Raw genomic sequence first — 21,286 nt, 5'->3', positions numbered from 1 at the left:
TGCAAGTGCTAAGCAATCTAACTGTCAGCCATAAGGTAAAGGTCGGCTCACAATCATATCTTCATATCTCCTGTGCCAACAAGTTTAACCAGAATTTATATTCATTAGTCTACAAGTCATTCTCATGTGACTTGAAAACAGAAGTTAACAAATCATCCATGGAACACTAATAATGTAATATTGGAGATTAAAGATACAAGTAGGTACTGATGCTTTGGTTTACCTTGAAAAATAGCTATCAAGACAGGTTCCTCAAAAAGATGCAACAGGAATATAATGTACAAATAAGATGCAAAGTGTTGTCTTCCAAGTTAACATACTTGTGACTGGATGAACTCAACTAGTTCCTGTAGCCTAGCAGCTTGTTGGTTATGAATACCAGCAGTAACATTATCATCCACTGGTAAACTCTCCAGAATAATTTGAAGATAGCTCTGCAAAGCACCAATAAAACCATGAAAAATACACGCAGAATGTACATATACGATTAAGATGAACTAGCTAAAGATTTTTAAGACCTTTGTTGTGTAAGAACCATCTAGGCTGAGAGAAGAGGCAGCAGAGGAAACTATCTCCTTATTTGTTCCTTTAATTTGAATATATGGGTTTGTCACGCCTTGTAAATGGTCAACTTCTATAAGAATCTTCATTTGAATAAGATAATGTGTTAGTAGATAGCTCTTGCAGAGCCAATGATGATTAAGGCAGAAAGAATGAATCTATTGTCACAGGCATTGTTGATAAAAATCGAAGAAATCAAAATTGGTGTGGAGAAAAAGGTAAATGGTAACACAATGCAAATCAGTCCTAAATCAGGTAAATGTGAGGAACGAGCTAAATCATACTTTTCTTCCAAATTGTATGCGATTGGAATTGTCATGTTCAGAAAAGCACTGTCACAGGGAGTGCCAGCATGGTATATGACCTTAAATATGAATCAGTATAACTACCAGTTCAGAAAAGCACTGTCACATCGTTCTTTCATCGACAATCCACGTAGCGGCGCCAAAAGAACAGGATCCACAGCATCCTTGTCGGCGAGGACGTGATCACCGACCCCTCGGAGATGGCTGCCGCGGCCTATGCTCACTTCAACACGCCCCTGGGCTCGGAAGCGCGCCAAGACTGCACCCTCGACCTCTCGGAGCTCATCACCCCCACCAGCCTGGAGGACCTGGACGCCCCCTTTGACGCTGAGGAGATCTGGCAGGCGGTTAAACGGCTCCCCGCGCGCAAAGCCCCTGGCCCCGACAGCTTCACGGCCAAATTCTTACGCGCATGCTGGCCCATCGTCCGGCAGGATTTCGTCGACGTCTTCAGCCAGCTCTACGCGTTGCAAGGCCGCGGCTTCAGCTGCCTTAACCAGGCGCTGCTCACCCTGCTCCCCAAGCGCGCGGACGCCCACGCCCTCGGTGACTTCAGGCCCATAAGCCACATCCACTTGGTCGCCAAGATTTTCGCCAAAGTACTGTCGCTGCGTCTTGCGCCCAAGCTCAACTCCCTCGTCAGCACGAGCCAGAATGCCTTCATCCCAGGACGCAGCCTACACAACAATTTCATTCTCGTGCGCCAGTCTGCCCGTCTGCTACATCAGCTTGGCGCCCCACGCGTACTTCTGAAGCTGGACCTGGCACGCACCTTCGACTCGGTCAGGTGGCCATTCCTGTTCGATGCCCTTCGCCGAGACGGCTTTGGCACCAGGTTCCTACATTGGCTGGCCATCTTATTCTCCTCGGCAAGCACCAGGGTGCTCGTCGACAGAGAACCAGGCCCAGTAATTTGGCATAGATGTGGATATGAGGATACATAGCTTTATGGGGACATTTTTAGTTTAATGGGAACCAGGCCCAGAAATTTATACTCCAATTCTTAGTTTAATATGAGGATACATAGCTTTATGGGGACATTTTTAGCAAGTGGGATGTTCCGACTGAGAACACTGCAGTTACATCTGTGAGAAATCTTTTTCAGGTCACAATACTAAACTACCACATTAAAAAAATACCCTATTCAGCATATTTCAAATCGTGTGTAAGTGTTAACTCAATGCTAAAAATGTGTTCAATGTGTCTGTCCTTAACTATAGACCACTTAACTATACATCAACGGCTCAAACATGGTGATTATTGCACCACAGGTTGCCCGTTGACGAACAGCACTAGCCGTTCATAAGAAATGCACACCTTTTGAGTTATAAGAAAACTCCTAGGTATACAATGTTATAATATGAGAGATGCATTCCAAAAGGCTGTTGGCTCTGCAGTGACATCGCGTGAGAAATATGTTGTAGAAAGCCCCAGGGTTCAGAATGTCAATGTGGACATCTTTCTGCCAACTTGCTAATGGCGTTCTAGGCAAATACGTCTTCAATGTGCTACAATTGCTATCCCCTTTGGTCCTTAACCACAACTCAGCAATAGTCATAAGCTTATAGAAGAACCATCAACCAGAGATCATGGGGCATGCATATTCCAGTAAATTTCTTTCCAAGAAAGGAAAATGAGTATAATTCTGAAGGAAAATAATAACCTTTCCATCTTGGTAAATCACGGCAGAAGCTTCAATGTATGCAACAGCTTGGTAGCTACAAAGTGGGAAGCAAAATAATAAATCATACTACTTCACTTCCCAAAGAGCTGAAAATAATTTCGCATGCAGATAGTAAGCTTTTGGTGTATCAACTGAGAATTTAACTGCCTAGAATCACACATTTTCGTGAGTGATCACACAGCAGAAGTTTTAGATTTCTAGATATATTGCCACAACATTCTTTTACCAACTAATATCTCCTAAAATTTCCAGCAACCATATGCAACAAATCAGTTCCCGACTGATCAACTACTGAACTGTTATGAACGGAGTCTGTTGTATTGCACAGCACAAAGGAACAAAGATGTAGTCAATGCCACAATGACTCATGACTATTACCTACTCCCTCTGTCCCATAATATAAGAGCGTTTTTGACACTAGACGTTTTTTACACTAGTCTAGAAAAAAAAACATAATACTACTAACATCCCTCCTCAAAAAACAACACTAACTATTGCAGATCTACAAACTACCAAGCCGGCGGCATAAGGACCACTGGACGGATCATCCTCATGTTGGATACTGGAGCATATTTCAAGAAGATAGGAAAATGCACTTGGTTACAAAATTAATGAAGATAAAATTGTACAATGGGTCCCTAAACTACACATAGATCTCGATGCATCAGAAGTCACAACTCAGGCCACTTTTGAACAATGTTCTGCTTTTGTTATTTGCATGCATTTAGCTATATGTTTGAATGATGTGGTTGAAGGGTCTAGTGATGGCAAGTCGATGTGGAATTTTAGAGGGAAGAGGTCATATTGTCGTTATATGATATAGCATCTTATTACTAATCCATCTGTAACATTAGTTATATTAGAAATGATCCCACTGGCCCATTAGACAAGTATAGGAACTTTCCAAGACAATCTGCTCAAGTATCACATGGACTTCACGAATTTCTTATGAAAGTATGACAGGTGAAGGAAAATGCCATAGAACACATAACGTACCCAAGCTTAAGCAGTCCCGCCACAGTACTGGCACTAATATCAAAATCAACCTTTGGCTGGATAATAAAATTCCCTTCCCTTATAGGCTGGATAAATAGAAGAGATGAGATGGTAACATGCCATTGAGCTGAGTCAATAAAACAGAACGAAAAATGGAAATGTGGAAGGTACACAAACCTCTCGTATTAACACTGCAAATCTTCCTTCACATATTCTGACCCTAATACACTCACCTTCTGTCAGCTGTCCATTTGATGGTATGCCAGGAAGTCTTAAGTACACATCAGTAAAATTCTGGACAGAGCTGCAGACCTTACTAGCATCAAGCACTTTTAGTATGTCTTGGTAGGATACCTATTTTTAAAATAAATAGAAGGGAAAAAACTCAAACCAATGGAAACATGAAGAGTGACAAATAGAGCTGCATAACTTACCTGTTTTGTGCTTTTTAATACAAAAGGCGAGCTTTCAGGAGAAAGCACAGGATCAAAATCATTTTGAATCTTAAGCTGCAAAGTACATAAAGAAGAAATATTTCATGAGTCCAGACCACCTTCACATATGGCATAAATCAAATAAGTTAACACTCATGTCTCTTGTACCAACATGAGCATCGACAAGATGTGGTTCTATGTATTGCTGAAACAGCGGAAACACAGTGGTCATAATTTCATTCTGGGAAATAGAAAAGCCAGCACGATTCTTGTCTCTCTGTATTCTTGCAATAAGATGAGAATGAACTCCCCCAACCTAGTACAGGGAATATAGTTAATCTCCAGACATAAATATAATGAAGTAGCAGATAATGCGACTAGGCCAACAATTCTTCAATATTTAAAACACGGAGTCTTACAACTGCAATCCACAAATCCAGTGATTTCCTTATGGCAGGATGCAAAGTATAGACACCTTCAAAGATTACCTGGTAGTCGAAAAATGCAAGGCAAGAAACAATTTAGGCTAAGCTGTATATGTGTAAAAATCTAAGGGCATGAACAAACAATGTTGGGCTGGAAATCTGAAACATAGCACTACAGTGATTTTTTATCATCTAATGTGATTTTTATCTGTGGCAAAGCATTGGGATCTTAACAAGTACTCCCTCCGTTCCAAAATAGATGACCTAACTTTGTACTAACTCTGTACTGAAGTTAGTACAAAGTTGGGTCATCTATTTTGGAACGGAGGGAGTACCAAGCTACAGAGACAGTTATTAAGAAATAAGAACTGGAAAAATTGCTCCCTGCTGAACTCATTATTCACCAAGGCAGCAAGGCGCTCCCTGCTGAGCAAAATGAACCATAACAAAAGGTACTCAAATGAACTACACAAGTGTTAGATGAGTTAGTTTACCACTCCACATTCCTCGGACACTTGGAACTCCTTGAATCCATTTCTTTTGAACTTCTCAAAGTCAAAGCAAGGGACTTTTGCTTTATGAGTATTTCTAATCTCCTTAATATTCTGCAGTGCAAAGAAAGGATTCATTTAACAGGCAGGAAGGGAGAACATACTACATACTTACTCAAACCATGTGTACAAAGAATCTAAACTGCATAAGTCAAAAACAAAATGCCGAAACGGCCGCAAACAGAATGATGTGATCCTTGATACATATGTTGACTAAAAGAACATTATTTTCTCCCTTTTGCTACAAACACCGCCAAAACAATGAAGTTCATTGTATTTGTACGAAGGAGCCTGACAATAGGCACAAAAATCTGATGAAGATCACATAGCAATGGCCCAATTTGAAACGAAAGGGGCCAGAACCCAGACATCTGAGTGAAGAAGATACAAAGAGGGGAGTAGAAACATTGTGCCTGGAAAGGCAGGGGAGTTGTGCCTGCTCACCAAGTTTGTAGGTCGTAGCCAGACACAAGACGTGATCCACACAGGTGACCAAAACGTTTGTGCCAGTGAGCAAAGCTTCACATGGTGGTGGTATCAAAAGCAGTGACAGTGTGCAAGGAAGAAGCAATGGTATGCGATGTACCGGAAGCGAAAGAATGTGAAGTCAGCCAATGATGTAGTGTTATCACGGATCTCAACAGCAGCGACCACCAACCACTACCAACTAGTGCTGCTGTTTGACAGAAGAAAGCAGGAGCTGCCAAACCAAGATCAGAAAGATGGTTGATAGAGATAAGCTGCATAGCAAGCTCAGGAATATGGGAAACATCACAGGTAGAAAAATGAGGCAAAAGAATTCTGGCAGGTGCAGGCATCGATTGCACGATCACATGTCTGAAAAGACAAGTAAATAGCTAGAAGATCATTATGACCCAGAGAAGTGTCTCATGCCTGTCGGCGTCCTGGGAACCGGGGTACCCAGACTTGCCTGCCTGCGGCCCACGGCGTGGCTCCATCGACGGCCTGGCACGGCCCATCTTCAACATCGGCAAGACAAGACCCTCGCGAGGGGCCAAGCCTCGCGAGGCGGACGACGCCAAGACCTCCAGAGGGAGCGGCCTCCCTAGGCTGGCTCATGAGGAGCGGAGTTTCCTATGCAAGCGCCCATCTCAGGAGGTCCGGATAACGTAAGCCGTGACGACTACGGCCAGGCGGGCTCCAGCGGGTGCAGAGCAGCAGGTTTCCTCTTTGGTGCAAAGGAGGCAAGCGCGGGTGCTTTGTCCCGAGGAATCAGCCAAAGGTTTCCATTCCCATGCTACAAGACCAAGACCGTCAGGACGGCAGGACGGAGGTCATCGCCGAGCCCACCATGGCGTCAGCCTTGCAGGCGAAGACCACCTTACCTTTCGTCAGGATAAGATGTAACTTCTTGTCCCCTTTCAAATTGGCCGCTGTGGTATCCCTTCCCGCCTTCGTTCCGGTGGAAGAGGACCAAGGCCACTATAAATATAGGTTAGCCACCACCAAGGAGGGGGATCGGATCCAATTGAGTCCACTCCTCCATTAGCCACTCGCACACAAGAACAGACCTCCTGAGGTTATTCTTCCTCTGTAGTAGTTGTACTAGTTCATCCTCAGCCCACCGCGAGGCTAATCCACCACAAAGCAGGAGTAGGGTCTTACACCGCAAGGTGGCCCGAACCTGGGTAAACTGCCGTGTCTCTTTCCTTTCCCGTTCATCGAGCTAGGCTGTGAGAACAACGAGCTGGTAGGCTGGGGAGATTGAGTTCTTCGCACACGCCCCTGAGTTCGAACCTTTCTTGGGTCTGCGGAGCCGTGAATCCGACATTTGGCGGGCCAGGTAGGGGGCGTGTCGAAGGATTGCCTTCTCGTCGGCTGCGCTCCGTCCTCACCACCTAGCTTCCATGGCCTACGCCGCTCCACTCGCCGCCCCGCCGGGCGCGCTCGGAGACGCTCCGGGCCTCCGAGCCCTCTCCTCCGCCCTGCGACGGGTGCGGTGGCCTCCGAAGTTCAGGCCGAACTTGCCGCCGCGATACGATAGCGTGGCGGACCCCGCGGAGTTCCTCCAGGCGTACTTGGAGGCCGTTTGGGCGGCCGGCGGCGACGACAAGGCCGCGGCCAACTGGCTCCCTACGGCTCTCAGGGGAGCACCACGCGCCTGGCTCCTCGACCTGCCAGAATCCTCGGTGGACTCTTGGGAAGAGTTGCACAACCAGCTCATCGCGCGCTTCGCGCCGCCGGCGCCCCACGCCGTCGCGGCCATCCTTGGCGGGTCGCAGGCCCCGGCCTCAAACCGCCATGACAAGCAGTTCTTCCGCCAGGTGGGAGCCGCCCGATCGCCACCGGGCTGGGTGGCGCCCGAGGCCGACCTCACCTTCGACTCCAGGGATCATCCCGAGGTCACAGTTGGCGTCGGCGCACTTCCTATGCTTTGCACCCCTACCATCTGCAACGTGGCAGTCACCAGGACCCTAATCGACGGCGGCGCCGGCCTCAACGTCCTCTCCGTGGAGGCGTTCGGCCTGCTCCATGTACCTCATGGCCGGCTCCTCCCTACCAAGCCCTTCTCCGGGGCCGTTGACGGCTCCATCCGTCCCCTGGGGCAGATCCGCCTCCCCGTCACCTTCGGTACGCGCAGCAACTACCGCACCGAGCTCATCGACTTCGACGTCGCCCACATTGGGCTCCCGTACAACGCCATCCTCGGGTACCCGGCTCTCGCCAAGTTCATGGCGGCGACTCACCCTGGCTACAACATCATGAAGATGTCGGGGAGCGGCGGAGTCCTCGCCGTAGCAAGAGACACCAAGGACGCACTCGCGACCCTCAAGCTCGCCTTCAAGGCCGCGACGGCTGCGCAGCCAGGCGCGGAGGACGCTCCGGGGGGCTCGGGGGCTGCGCCAACCAAGAAGAAGCAACTATTCTCTCAAGATCGGGCCGAGACAAAGTGTGTGCCGGTTAACAAAGACGAGGAATCAGGCCCTACCTTCACCATAGGCGCCAGCCTCGCCCCGGACCAGGAAGAAGCATTGGTCGGCTTCCTGCGCGCGAACAAAGACATGTTTGCGTGGGAGGCCAAGGACCTGGTCGATGTTCCGCGCGGAGTAATCGAGCACCACCTAATGGTGTGCCCCAACGCGCGCCCTGTAAAGCAGAAAGCGCGGCGACAAGCTCCGGAGAAGCAATCCTTCATCATCCAGGAGACCCGCAAGCTGCAAGAGGCCGGCGTCATTCGGGAGGTACGGCATCCGGAGTGGCTGGCAAACCCGGTCATCGTCCCCAAGAAGGGTGGGAAGGAGCGCATGTGCGTCGATTTTACAAGCCTCAACAAGGCTTGTCCGCAAGACCCTTTTCCCCTCCCGCGCATCTATCAGATTGTCGACTCCACTGCCGAATGCGATCTGCTGTGCTTCCTGGATGCCTTCTCAGGCTATCATCAAATCAAGATGGCGGTACAAGATATTGAGAAGACGGCGTTCCTAACCCCGTGCGGGGTGTACTGCTACACTTGCATGTCGTTCGGGCTGCACAATGCCGGAGCAACCTTCCAGCGGTTGATGCGCATCGCTCTGGATCAGCAGCTCAGGAGGAACGCCGAAGCATATGTCGACGACATAGTGGTCAAGTCTAAGGAAGCGAGAACCCTTGTCGAGGACCTGGAGGAGACATTTGCAAGCCTGCGCAAGGTAAACATGCGACTCAACCCGGAAAAATGTGTGTTTGGCGTCCCGTCTGGCAAGCTGTTGGGTTTCCTGGTGTCGCACAGAGGGATCGAGGCCAACCCGGAGAAGATCAAGGCCATAGAAAGGATGAGTCCGCCGCAGACCCTCAAGGAGATGCAGAAGCTGGCGGGATGCGTGACCTCGCTGGGACGTTTCATCCAAGCTGGGCGAGCGCGCCCTCCCTTTCTTCAAGCTAATGAAAAAAAAGGGCTCGTTCGAGTGGACTCCGGAGGCCGAAGCAGCCTTCCAAGACCTCAAGAGGTACCTCACCAGCCCGCCGGTGATGGTAGCACCACGCCCCCTCGAACCTCTGGTGCTTTTACCTGGCCGCCACGCCTCACTCTGCAAGCCCCGCGCTTGTGGCGGTCCGGGAATAGCGTCAGCACAGCGCCCCGCACCCGACCGAGACGCCGCAGCCTCAGGACGGCGCTCCGGAAGCCTCGGCCACCCCTCCAGTCAGCGGGACTCCTGACGGTGGCACCCCTGAGGTCATGGTTGCCCCATCAGACGACAAAGCCCCTAAGGTCCCCCAGTCTCAGGAAGCATAGGACCCCACCAACATCAACTCCCTCGTCGAGCACCCCGTGTACTTCGTCAGCACAGTGCTACGCGACGCGTGGGCGCGCTAACCCATGTCGCAGAAGCTCCTGCTCGCTCTCCTTGTCGCCTCCAGGAAGCTGCGCCACTACTTCCAAGGCCGCCCCATCAAGGTTGTCTCTGCCTACCCCTTGGAGAGGGTGCTCCGAAGTCCTAACGCCGCGGGAAGGGTCGCCGAGTGGAACATTGAGCTGCAGGCGTTCCAGCTGGAGTTCAGCACCACCAAGATCATCAAGGGTGCGGCCCTCGCCGACTTTGTGGCGGAGTGGACCGACGCCCCTGACCGAGAAGAGGGCGAGGACCGTTCTCTCGCGCCCAGAGATGAAGCACCGGATGGTTAGGTCATGTACTTCGACGGCGCGTTCGCACGCCAGGGCGCGGGGGCTGGAGCCGTGCTCATCTCGTCCACCAATGACAAGCTCTACTACACCGTACAACTCTGCTTTCAGCACGGTGAGAAGGTCTCCAACAACATCGTGGAGTACGAGGGCCTGATCGTTGGACACAAGGTTGCGGCAGCTCTGGGAGTCAGGCGCCTCACCATCAGGGGCGACTCCCAGCACCTCGTCAACTTCTCCAACAAGGCATACAAGCCGAAGGACGAGCACATGGAGGCATACCTTGAGGAGGTACGCAAAATTGAGAAACGATTCTTGGGCTTGGAATTGCAGCACGTGTCGCGAGGCACGAACAAGGAGGCGGCCGACATCGCCAGGAGGGCGTCCCGGCGTCAACCTCAGGAGCCTGGCGTCTTTGAGGAGCGGCTCTTCAAGCCGTCGACAGCTCCCCCCGCTGCGGGACCAGCACCACCTCAGGAGGAGCTCCCACCGGCTCCCCCCTCGGGCGCCCCAACTTGCGGCCCAACCTCAGGAGCCCGCCGCTCCTTGCGCTCGAGCCTCGGGAGGGGTGCTGGACCGAGGAGTTCAAAGGCGTACCTGCTCCTGGGCACCTTGCCGGAGAAGGAGGAAGACGCGGAGCGTGTGGCCCGCCAGGCCACTGCGTACTGCATCCAGGACGGTGAGCTCTATCGAAGGCGTCCGAACGATGTTTCTTTACGATGCATCTCCAGGGAGCAGGGATGCGAGCTGCTGGCCGACATACATGGCGGGAACTGCAGGCATCACTCCTCATCGCGCACCCTCGTGTGCAAGGCGTTCCGCAGCGGATTCTACTGGCCCACGGCGCTCAATGATGTCACTGAGTTGGTAAGATCCTATGAGGCCTGCCAATTCCATGCCAAGCAGATCCACCAGCTCGCTCAAGGCCTCCAGACCATCCCACTCTCGTGGCCGTTCGCGGTCTGGGGGTTGGACATCCTGGGCCTGTTCCCTCGAGCGCCCGGGGGCTACCGCTACCTTTACGTAGCCATCGACAAGTTCACCAAGTGGGCGGAAGTGGAGGCCGTCTGCACCATCCCAGCCGGCTCAGCCGTCAAGTTCGTCAAGGGCATCGTGAGCCGTTTCAGGGTTCCTAACCACATCATCACCGACAATGGCTCTTAGTTCACGAGCAACCTTTTCAAAACATATTGTCCTAACCTTGGAATGCAGATATGCTACGCTTCGGTGGCACACCCACGGAGCAATGGCCAGGTTGAGCGCGCCAACGCAGAGGTCCTGAGGGGCCTCAAGGCGAGGACCTTCAAGAAGAAGCTCCAGGCATGCGGCAGGGGCTGGCTCGATGAGCTCCAGTCCGTGTTGTGGTCCATCCGCCCCACCGCGCCAAGCCCACGGGCGAGACCCCGTTCTTCCTCGTCTACGCACCCGAGGCGGTCCTCCCTCACGAGGTCAGGCATCGCTCCGCGCGGGTCTTGGCGTTCGACGAGGCACGCCAGGACGCCTCGCGGGGAATGGACCTCGTGCTAGGGGAGGAATGACGTCGCCAAGCCTCGCTCCGTGCAGCGAGGTACCAGCAGACGCTGCGGCGGTATCACTGCCGTAGCGTCCGCTCCAGGACGCTCGAGGTGGGTGACCTCGTCCTGAGGCGGGTGCTCTCCAGGGAGGGGCTTCATAAGCTCTCACCCATGTGGGAGGGCCTGTTCAGGATCGCCCGTGTCTCCAGGCCTGGCGCCGTGCGCCTGGAGACGCAGGATGGGGTCCCCATCCAGAACGCCTGGAAAATCCAGTACCTCCGGAAGTTCTACCCATGACCAAGGCCCAGTGCCTATGAAGATCTCCGCTCGTGACACTCTCACGTAATAATGAGTTGGGGTTGTACACGCTCCGGAGTCTCCTGAGTGCCGCCCCGGGGCCTCACGGGGGCTCCCACCCAAGTCCTAGTGGAGGCCCCATGCTCCGCGCTGGTGGGAAGACAAGAAGACTAGTATAGGTGCCGGACGCGGCTGTTCTTTTGCTTGCTTTCTGTAGCTGGTTTCTTACTTGTTGAATGAAATTTGGAGCTTTCGTGTCTCTCTCTCGAGGGTTTGGAAATCTCTTCTTCTTGCACCATTTTTGCTCTCCCAGGTCAAGCCTTAGGAGTGGTAGTTGCCTGTCGCTCTTCCTGCGCGCGGGGGCTGGGCAGGTGTGTGCGCTCGGGCCTCCCCGCAAACACCTCGCCAAAAGCCTGCCCTGGCCTTTTTGCATCTTCGTCCTCGCGTGACGCTCTCAAACGAGCTCACGGGCACGACACCTCTGGAGGGCTCCTAATCCTACAATTGCAGGGTGCCTATAGGGGCTCAGCGACTCCTGAGCCCCCTTCGTGACAAGGCGCGCACTCGTCGCGCGAGCGGAGCACAAGCCCCGGACAGGCGCGCCCCCGCGGCAGGGAAATGCACACAAGAATGCCAAGCTAAGTTGTTCTAACCCTACTCAGCAATGACGCAAGTATCGCAATGCAACATGAAAACGATAATATAATGGCGTGAGCGCCGCGGTTCATTACATAACCCCAGCAGGGCCTTCCATCTTTTTTCAGTACAGGAGGAGGAAAGAAGCAAAAGCAAGCCGCGCGGCTATAGCGACTCTCGGCGCCCGGCTCCAGCAGCGCCCGGACTCTCGGACTCAGCAAGTCCCCTTCCCGCTTCACCGAGGCGCGGTGGCAACGCGACGCGCTTCCTTCCCCAGTCCGAGCTCGGCGGCGTGGCGGTTCGTCGTAGTCGCCGTCGCTGGTGCTCACCCCGAAGGAGCCGCCGCCGCTGCTGGAGGTAGCACGGCCGTCGCCAAGGGCAAGCTCACCCTCGCCGTCGTCGCGGCCGTCGCCAAGGGCAAGCTCATCGTCGCCGCTGCCATCCTCCGGGCAGCACCCCGCACGCCGGCCGTCCTCCCCAAACACCCTCACATAGAGGGTCGCGAGGCCGTCGTACTTGAAATGGAGGGTGCACCTCCCGCTCAGGCCCCGCGCGCGGGCGAACGTCTGCCACCCACGGTTCAGGAACACGTTGCCCACGGCGGTGACCTCGACCCCCACCCATGAGGCTTTGCTGCAGCAGCCGTCGGCCTGCAGCCAGAGGCCGTCAAGCCCCGCGGCCGGCAGCGCGCCCGCGAAGAAACGCGGGAGTGGGAACCAGATGCCCGCGGGCCTCTCCGACCACACGACGAACTCCGGGAACGCATCGGCTGAGTGGGAGCGTGGACGTGGTGGCCGAGCGACCGTCGGACGCCTTCCCCCGTCGCAGGAGCCGCCCCGTCCTCGGCTGCCTGAGGCAACGCCGGCTTTCGAAGAGGTGCGCGCACGCCCACGAGGGGCCACTGCCGGGGTCGCGGCGTACTTGTGGGGGCGTCCGCGGCCTCTCTTGGCCGGCCGCGAGCCTGGCCCCTCCTTGGGGGCCTTCCCCTTCTCCGCAGCGGAGAACCTCCTCACCGACGCCATGGACTTCGACAAGGTGGCAGAACAAGGAAGGAGGAGCAAGCAGCGAGAAGACGGAGATGAGCAGGGGGCTCCCCCCCCCCCCATTTATAACCAGAGGGAGGCCAACCGCCGGACTCCCACGATCCCCAGTAATGATGATCTTTTTGCATGCAGCAGGTTGTTGTCAAGTCGAACGGTTGTCGAGGCTGCATGGGGAAGCGGAGACGCCCGCGTCCCATCAAGCGCCACACGTCGATTCGGTCCGCGGGCGATTGGGGCCCGCGGAGCTTAGCCCTTGTCGTTTGGCTTCGCTCTGAAGCCAAGTCCGAGCGCGCCTTGGGCCCGGGGGCTACTGTCAGCGTCCCGGGAACCGGGGTACCCAGACTTGCCTGCCTGCGGCCCACAGCGTGGCTCCATCAACGGCCTGGCACGGCCCATCTTCAGCATCGGCAAGACAAGACCCTCGCGAGGGGCCAAGCCTTGTGAGGCGAACGACGCCAAGACCTCCAGAGGGAGCGGCCTCCCTAGGCTGGCTCCTGAGGAGCGGAGTTTCCTATGCAAGCACCCATCTCAGGAGGTCCGGATGACGTAAGCCATGACAACCACGGCCAGGCAGGCTCCAGCGGGCGCAGAGCAGCAGGTTTCCTCTTTGGTGCAAAGGAGGCAAGCGCAGGCGCCGAGTCCAGAGGAATCAGCCAAAGGTTTCCATTCCCATGCTACAAGACCAAGACCGCCAGGACGAGGTCATCGCCGAGCCCACCATGTCGTCACGGCCAGAAGCTTTGCAGGCGAAGACCACCTTTCGTCAGGATAAGATGTACTTCTTGTCCCCTTTCAAATTGGCCGTTGTGGTATCCCTTCCCGCCTTCGTTCCGGTGGAAGAGGACCAAGGCCACTATAAATATAGGTTAGCCACCACCAAGGAGGGCGATCGGATCCAATCGAATCCACTCCTCCCTTAGCCACTCGCACACAAGAACAGACCTCTTGAGGTTGTTCTTCCTCTGTACTAGTTCATCCTCGGCCTACCGCGAGGCTAATCCACCACAAAGCAGGAGTAGGGTCTTACACCGCAAGGTGGCCCGAACCTGGGTAAACTGCCGTGTCTCTTTCCTTTCCCGTTCATCGAGCTAGGCTGTGAGAGCAACGAGCTGGTAGGTTGGGGAGATTGAGTTCTTCGCACACGCCCCTGAGTTCGAACCTTTCTTGGGTCTGCGGAGCCCTGAATCCGACAATGCCATCCAGGAGGAGGCACCATGATCCAAAATACAGTAAGTCTTATGACTCGATGAGGCCAAGTGAGCAAAGATGGTGGAGCAAGTACTGAAGCGGGAGACAATACACATTACCTAATACCGTCGGTAGTGTTACAGCAAGAGCCATTGAGGTAGTTGATAACAGTTGCCAAGTATGACCTGTAGAGAGGCAATGGCGGCATTCCTCGAGCAGGTGAAGCCATGGCAACCCTCAAATGGACCCACAACAACAACGCCAGCATCACCTAAACCAGACCAACTGGTGGCCAAGTGCTGCCCAAGGCAGGAGAAGAGCCGAGACGGAGCTGACGTTAGAGTAGCCCCAGCGGCAGTGGCGTGACTTGGGAGGACCGAGTGGCCAATTGGTATTACCAGCACAATGTAGAGGAAGACATCTTATCTTGATTGATATACAGGGGTGGGAAAAATAACCATTAAACCGAAACCAAGTTTGCTGTTGATTCGGTTTTCGGTTTTGCATTTATGATGAAGCAAATTTATTTCACTTAATTTGGTTTTTGGGTCTTGAAAACGAACTTCGCTGATCCAACCAACATAGCTCCAACAGCTTTACTGCCGAACCTACTAAAAGGCTACTACTTGGCAGCCCAATAGCCATCAATCAGCATTTTGCTAGCCTAAGCACATCGCCCTCCTAAAGTCGTATGCCCATCAGTCTGAGACACTCATCGTGCCGCCACCAAGCTTCTGAGTCCTGACATACCCCAAAGTCCCACACCTTAGCAACACCGATCCACTCTAGTTGCCGGTGGCCACGCTCCAGCTGGCGGTGGCATCCCCCCCTTGTTCCCCATGCAGCCACACTAGTCACAAAGTCACCCAGTGTTGCACCTTGGTGGGTAAATGGGCATGGTAGTGCCGTCGGGAGCATCACAGATAACATCAACAAGGATGAAGGCGGTTACTCCACGGAGGCATGGTCTTGGACGTGATATTATTCGCAACCTTAGTGGCAAGGACGGCTGATCTGATATTGTTCGGTTGACCAGTAAACTGAACCAACAAACCAAAAAAAGGATCGGCCTTTCTGTTTTCGGAGTCTCTGATTTTGGCAGCTATTTCTGTTGGAATTTGCTGAAAATATATTAGAATAGACCAAATTAACCTGACTAAATTTCAGTTTAAACCGAATGGTGAATGCCCACCACTGGGTGGATGCCCCATGGTGGCAGCACGAACAAGTTCCAAGGGAGCGGCGACCAGATTTGATATCACAACTACGGCAGCCTGTGTAAAGGCAGCATAGGCTATATTAGGGGCAACAGGCTGAGATGATTCCAAGGGAGCGACCACTTGAACCACCAGTTGAGGCAGTCAGACCTGTGTTTGGGGCAGCAGTCATGGTGCGGCTGGGCACGAGCTCTGTTCAGTTTTGTAGGCAACAAATCTGGTAAATCCGCTGATTACGACAAATTAACGGAATCCCAGCTCTTCAACTAAGTTTGCATGGCCGGAAATTTGGAAGCATGTTAAGAAATTTAAGATTAAGCAATCGTATATCTTCTGGCACAGGAACTCTAAATTCATTTGACAATACACAAAAAGTGGTGTTTTTGACAAAATTGACTCTTGTGGAAATATCGGTAAAAAGTGACCGTAGTCCAAAACTTTTAACCAAATCCAACCCACTTGCTCAGCACCAACCATTCCGATGATGGTCTTGGCTAGGTCAGCACTATACATCTTGCCATTGAGAAAAACTTGACTTTTTTGTGACCCAAAAGTCGTTTTGTAGGCCAGAGGCACTGTCACCATTCACACTGGAGCTGGGCAGGTAGTGAGCAAATCATGCAAAACAAATGCATGGTGAATTAAAAAAGAATACTGACTCAAGGCAGGAGTGCAGCTCCCGAGCAGAAACAATCGTGCGGGGCAAAGCATGGTGAATAAAGAAGGTAATGCTAACTCAGGGTAGCAGAATCGGGAGCCACGTTTCAGCAGGTACATAAAAATATGTAAAGCTGCTGCCTGCATGGTAGTACTAGTACTAGGGGGACAGGAACAAGTCAACAATAGTCACAGCCTACAAGTTGGGTCATCTATTTTGGAACGGAGGGAGTAGTAGGAAATGTCTTTTTGTGTTGCTCACTTGCTTTGCTCTGCATGATTGCTCTCACTACCTGTTCAGCGCCAAAGAGAAAGGCGCTGAGCACTCAAAGCTTAGCTCCGGCAACCGTGACGCTGACATGCGTATCATCGTTTGGCTCGCAAAAAATGCTAGTTTTTTCTCAGGACCGAGAAGCATGGTGCTGACCTAGCGAAGTTGAGAGCCAGGGTGGCTGGCGCTGAGCAAAAGAGTCAGATTTCGTTAAAGTGTTAGACTAGGGTCATTTTTGGCTGGAACTTCCAATAGAGGGTCAATTTTGTAATTCGCACCCCAAAAATCTGTGGATTTAATTAATGAAAATGGCATCACCTTAGTCAGCAAAGCAATATCCAATGAGCTATACTCATCATATTTATAGTCCCTCACTTGCTCAGGCTTGTAATAGCTTTCCAAGCTTATAACTTCACAACCAATTATATTGGCCATCTTCTGAGCTAAACTTGTTTTTCCTGATCCACTAGGACCACCTACAAATAAGGGCAGGTAAATATTGGCAACTTAAACACCTAGAGAAGAAACTTTCAATGAGAGGGAGAGAAACATAGATCTTTGCTATATAGTTCTACTCCCTCCGTCCCATAATAAGAGCGTTTTTTACACTAGTGTAGTGTCAAAAACCCTCTTATATTATGGGACGGAGGGAGTAATAAACTAGTCATAAACCGGTGCAGTCCCACAGGCTAAAATAAAGAGTAGCTTTCTTTAAGGCTATTATTTTCAATTACACTAAACTAAGATTATTATTAATTTGCATTTGTTTTCCACCTTGATTGATTTGGTTATTACCAAAAAAATACATATTGAATTTATTTTGACTGGTACGATTTACAAATTGTGTGATGTGAATTCTGACCTTCTAGCTGTTATCTAATTCCTTTTAACTTATCTTTTGACAGGTATAGTAGTTAGATTTAGTAAATAGAAAGGCTGCCTCTGTTTAGCAGACAGTTTTTCCAGTACACATCTATGTTTATTCGATTACCAGAAAGGTACAAGCAGCCAGTACTGGTATTAAAACACAAGCAAGAAGAGACACTTGAACACCAGTTATTCCTAAAAGAAAAACTGTACAGGCATGGACTGTAATGCGCCAGGAATCCAGCACAGTGGACATGACTTGTAAGCAAATGGCATAACTATCACATGTTTTTTTCTTAAAAACTATAAGTAGAATTTCCCGTATTGCGGCAGTCATGCAGTACAGTACGTGTAAAAGATATCGATTCAATTAGGATTAGGTGAAACTTGGGAGCAACTTAGGTTTCAAAAACACTTGAGTGATGGTGACACCATAAAGTGAACACGGAAATGTGAAATTGCTACCAAGAATATCTGAGGCAAAGGGCTTAACATTTTGAGTTGTGCCAGCAAAGTGGTATGGGTCTTAAGTACTTGTCAACAATCCTAAAGGAGATACTTGGCCTATAAATTTTACTTAAAATACTACATCAGTCCGCTAGATAAGGTAAGGCCAAAAGGGACATCCATTACCAATCCCAACAATGACAGGAAATCCTTTGGTCTCCAACACTGCCTGAAAGACAACGATTAATGGAACATTCTTAGATCTGCGTATGCATAAACTACTGCCCGAAAAAATATGTGTGGTACCTTACCTGAATTGCTTGAACTGATAGAAGAAGACCCCTATCTAAGTCATAAGAATCTGGCAGGGGTGCTAGCTGGATGTTACCTCTTGAAGAAGAATCTGACATCGCGTTAGAGATAATCATGAGATATTGTACAGAGGAAAACCCTGGAGTTGGTACTCCAACGAGAAGAAACGGAAAAACGGGCTTCTCCTTTTTCATATAGATAACGTGTGGAAAAATGCATCACAGATTTCTGGTCTGAAGTGAAAAGTTGAAAACCTGGAATAAACTGCCATTTTCCCAGAGAAGGTTCTTGGTCAAACTTTTTGGGTGGAGACCTAGTCCATGGTTGCACAAAGTCATCAAGATTTGCAACTCTATCGGTAAGAACACGAATTGGTTTAGGCACAGCAATTTTCTTTTCTTGACTGTCAGTCAGTAGTGTGCTGGAGACTGGTGGGGGTGTATTAACTCGTGGAACTCCTAAAAACAAACAAGATACATATTAGCAGACAGCTTTGACTGGAAACACAAAATAGTTAAACAAGACTTCTACCTTTGCTCTCCAGGATCATTTCCAGGTAGGACTTTGTTATCCACGGACCCTTTATGCCTAGATTAGAAGCTTCTGCTGCAACAATCTAAATTATGCAAGTAAGTAACATTTTCCAAATGCATCTAAAGTTCAATAATAACGAACATCAAAAGACACCTAAAGGTTCTAACATGTACTCCCTCCGTTCCTAAATATTTGTCTTTTAGAGGTTTCAAATGAACTACCACATACGGATGTATATAGACATATTTTAGACGGCAGATTCACTCATTTTGCTCCGTATGTAGTCACTTGTTGAAATCTCTAGAAAGACAAATATTTAGAAACGAGGGAGTAGGAGGAAAGAAATTCGAATAATTTAGAATTCAAAAGCACCCCTCCTTCACTTCAAAAGCAATAATAAAGCAACTTGAAGGAAATTTGAATAATTTAGAATTAAAAAGCACCCTTCCTTCATTTGAAAAGCAATAATAAAGCACTGTTAAAGCGCTAATCTTATCAATTGAGAACATAATTAGAAAGACACCTAAAGGTTCTAACATGTAGGACTTGAAGGAAATTCGAATAATTAAGAATTCAAAAGCACCCTTCCTTCACTAGAAAAGCAATAATAAAGCACTGTTAAAGCACTAAGCTTATCAATTGAGAACATAATTAGAAATTACAGCCATCTACAAGTTCAAAACAGCCTTATAGCTCAACTAGAAAGGGGGGAATCGTAGAACTTCAGCTCCATGGACAATTACAGTTTCGTGACTTTACATGTATCACCCTGTTGTAAACGGTTTGATGTACAAATACCTTGTACATGTAACCTAGGCCTCATGGTAGTACAAGTTGCTATTCCTTCTAACATGGTAACGAGAGCCAATTAAGGCCTCGGCCTCTCAGATCATTTTTTTAGCCGCTCTCACGATCGATCTCTTCTCTGGGCAGCGTGACACCATCTACTACCACCAACAGACCGTCGCCTCCTCTGCCTTGCACATTTCTGGAGGACTCGCTTAGCATTCCTAGCTCTTGCTGATGCATGACACATTCCCGTCGCTAGGATCACCACTCATCCTTGACTCTACTGCTGCTGCTGCCATCCAGCCATCCATGGCGATTCAAATTCGCAGGAAGGGATTCTTAATACGAACCCTGCCCTAATACGACTGCTAAACATACAAGTGACATATTCAACTTGGTCTAGGATCACTCCGGACGTATAGCTGGACTCGGGATGGGTGCACCTTAGCTGAACTCAATTCGGCTTGCACTGGAGGAAAATCGGGCGGTGTCGTAATAGCTTCCCCTGAACGAATCCACCGCATCATTGATGATGCAGGAGGATGTAGTATACAACTCAGTCATATAAATATATAGTATGTTCCAGATAAGAGGAGATTGGATCCGTTGATCATTTAAAGGACCAAATTTGTTACAAGCCAGAAGCAAACAAACATCAGGCTTTTCTAGGGTGTCCACAAGCATGTACTGCAAGAGTCAAGGTTCCAGTTTTAGCACAAGAACTTTCAAAATTATTTAGAGTACCAGGATGAGGATATAGGCATGCAAGTACCAGAGATGACAGAGACTAGTTGTTAAGGGTGATCATGGTTTCCAAGTAATTGTTGTTCCATACAAGTATAATGTAAAAAAAAACTGTATGCAGGAGTTCATACCTTCCTACTTGGCCCTTTTAATACCAAAAAGGACTCGTTCAGGCTATCAATAGTCTCTGCTGCGATTAATAACTGATCTCTCTTGACAGTTCTGGACGTACGTTTAAAGCTAACAACAACACTATATCCCAAGGCCAACAATCCTCCAAGAGTTGTCCGTCCAACCTGAGACACATTCAAAAATTGCATAACACATAAGAGAGTCAAATCCAGTTGTAATTCCTGTAACTCTAGTACATACTAAGCATTAGAGATAGCCAAAAGGAGGGGTATGCCAAGCAAAAATTGGTGTGAAGTTATCTCGAAATGATACACTGACATGTATCTAAGAACAATTTTTGAATGCTGGAATGGCATCTATTCAGGAACAGACGGAGTATTCCTAACTATTGGGTTATTTTTAATTTTGTCCAAACAAATGAAGTTGAAGGCTTGAAGCTAGAGCTTCCAGTTATATATCTGGTAATGTGTTCTAAAGAAAGAAAAATTTGTTCTATTCCATTTGCCTGTTACTAGAAAATCTTGCAAGATAATACTGAAAACAAATTATTTAATCCTACATATTTCATATACACTGGAAAAATCTGAAGTTCTGAGGTAAGACATCCATCAGAAATAAATGGAACCAAAGTGGCACATAATTCAATTGATTTATGCCAGACATTCTTACAAATCAATAGCCATGTCAACTTTGATTTTGTTTATGCACAACAGCATAACAGTTCACAAAAACATTTATGGTAGTAACCAGCAACAAATAATACCCACTTTAACACATATCATTTTCTCTGTTGTATTTGCTATTTATAATGGATAAAATCAATGAAGAACAAATATCCTTCTCTTTTTCTTCCGCTTTCATCAGTGATGGAAGCCATGCAGAAGAAACTTCAAGTGAATATGCAATAATGCAATAGCCAAAACACCTTTAGTTGCGTCTGGCCTCTTCCAAACATTGGTAAACAGCCAAACACATAGTATTTGACCTCAGGCCATCTCCGGTGAATTGGTCAACATACAAAATGGGACCTACTTTGAATCAGCCTGTTTTGCACAATGTTT

At 49.6% G+C, this 21,286-nt stretch overlaps 1 protein-coding gene across 2 annotated transcripts in view; it reads right to left on the bottom strand.

Moving 5' to 3' along the window:
* Positions 1-21,286, bottom strand: part of LOC119363959 — a 28,617-nt gene that overhangs the window by 1,809 nt on the left and 5,522 nt on the right. For both annotated transcript variants that reach the window (XM_037629342.1, XM_037629341.1), the window contains exons 10-24: positions 20,225-20,389; positions 18,558-18,642; positions 18,281-18,484; positions 18,026-18,117; positions 17,901-17,943; positions 16,719-16,876; positions 4,900-5,010; positions 4,400-4,468; positions 4,153-4,296; positions 3,981-4,055; positions 3,724-3,900; positions 3,547-3,632; positions 2,530-2,584; positions 519-644; positions 321-434 (exon numbers count right to left, since the gene is read on the bottom strand). In XM_037629342.1, the coding sequence (XP_037485239.1) occupies positions 321-434; positions 519-644; positions 2,530-2,584; positions 3,547-3,632; positions 3,724-3,900; positions 3,981-4,055; positions 4,153-4,296; positions 4,400-4,468; positions 4,900-5,010; positions 16,719-16,876; positions 17,901-17,943; positions 18,026-18,117; positions 18,281-18,484; positions 18,558-18,642; positions 20,225-20,389 (1,704 nt within the window). The remainder of the gene's footprint in view (positions 1-320; positions 435-518; positions 645-2,529; positions 2,585-3,546; positions 3,633-3,723; positions 3,901-3,980; positions 4,056-4,152; positions 4,297-4,399; positions 4,469-4,899; positions 5,011-16,718; positions 16,877-17,900; positions 17,944-18,025; positions 18,118-18,280; positions 18,485-18,557; positions 18,643-20,224; positions 20,390-21,286) is intronic.

This window comes from Triticum dicoccoides, chromosome 2B (genome assembly GCF_002162155.2).
Source record: "Triticum dicoccoides isolate Atlit2015 ecotype Zavitan chromosome 2B, WEW_v2.0, whole genome shotgun sequence".
NCBI classification, from domain to species: Eukaryota; Viridiplantae; Streptophyta; class Magnoliopsida; order Poales; family Poaceae; genus Triticum; species Triticum dicoccoides.
This window is presented reverse-complemented; position numbering and strand designations above follow the sequence as displayed.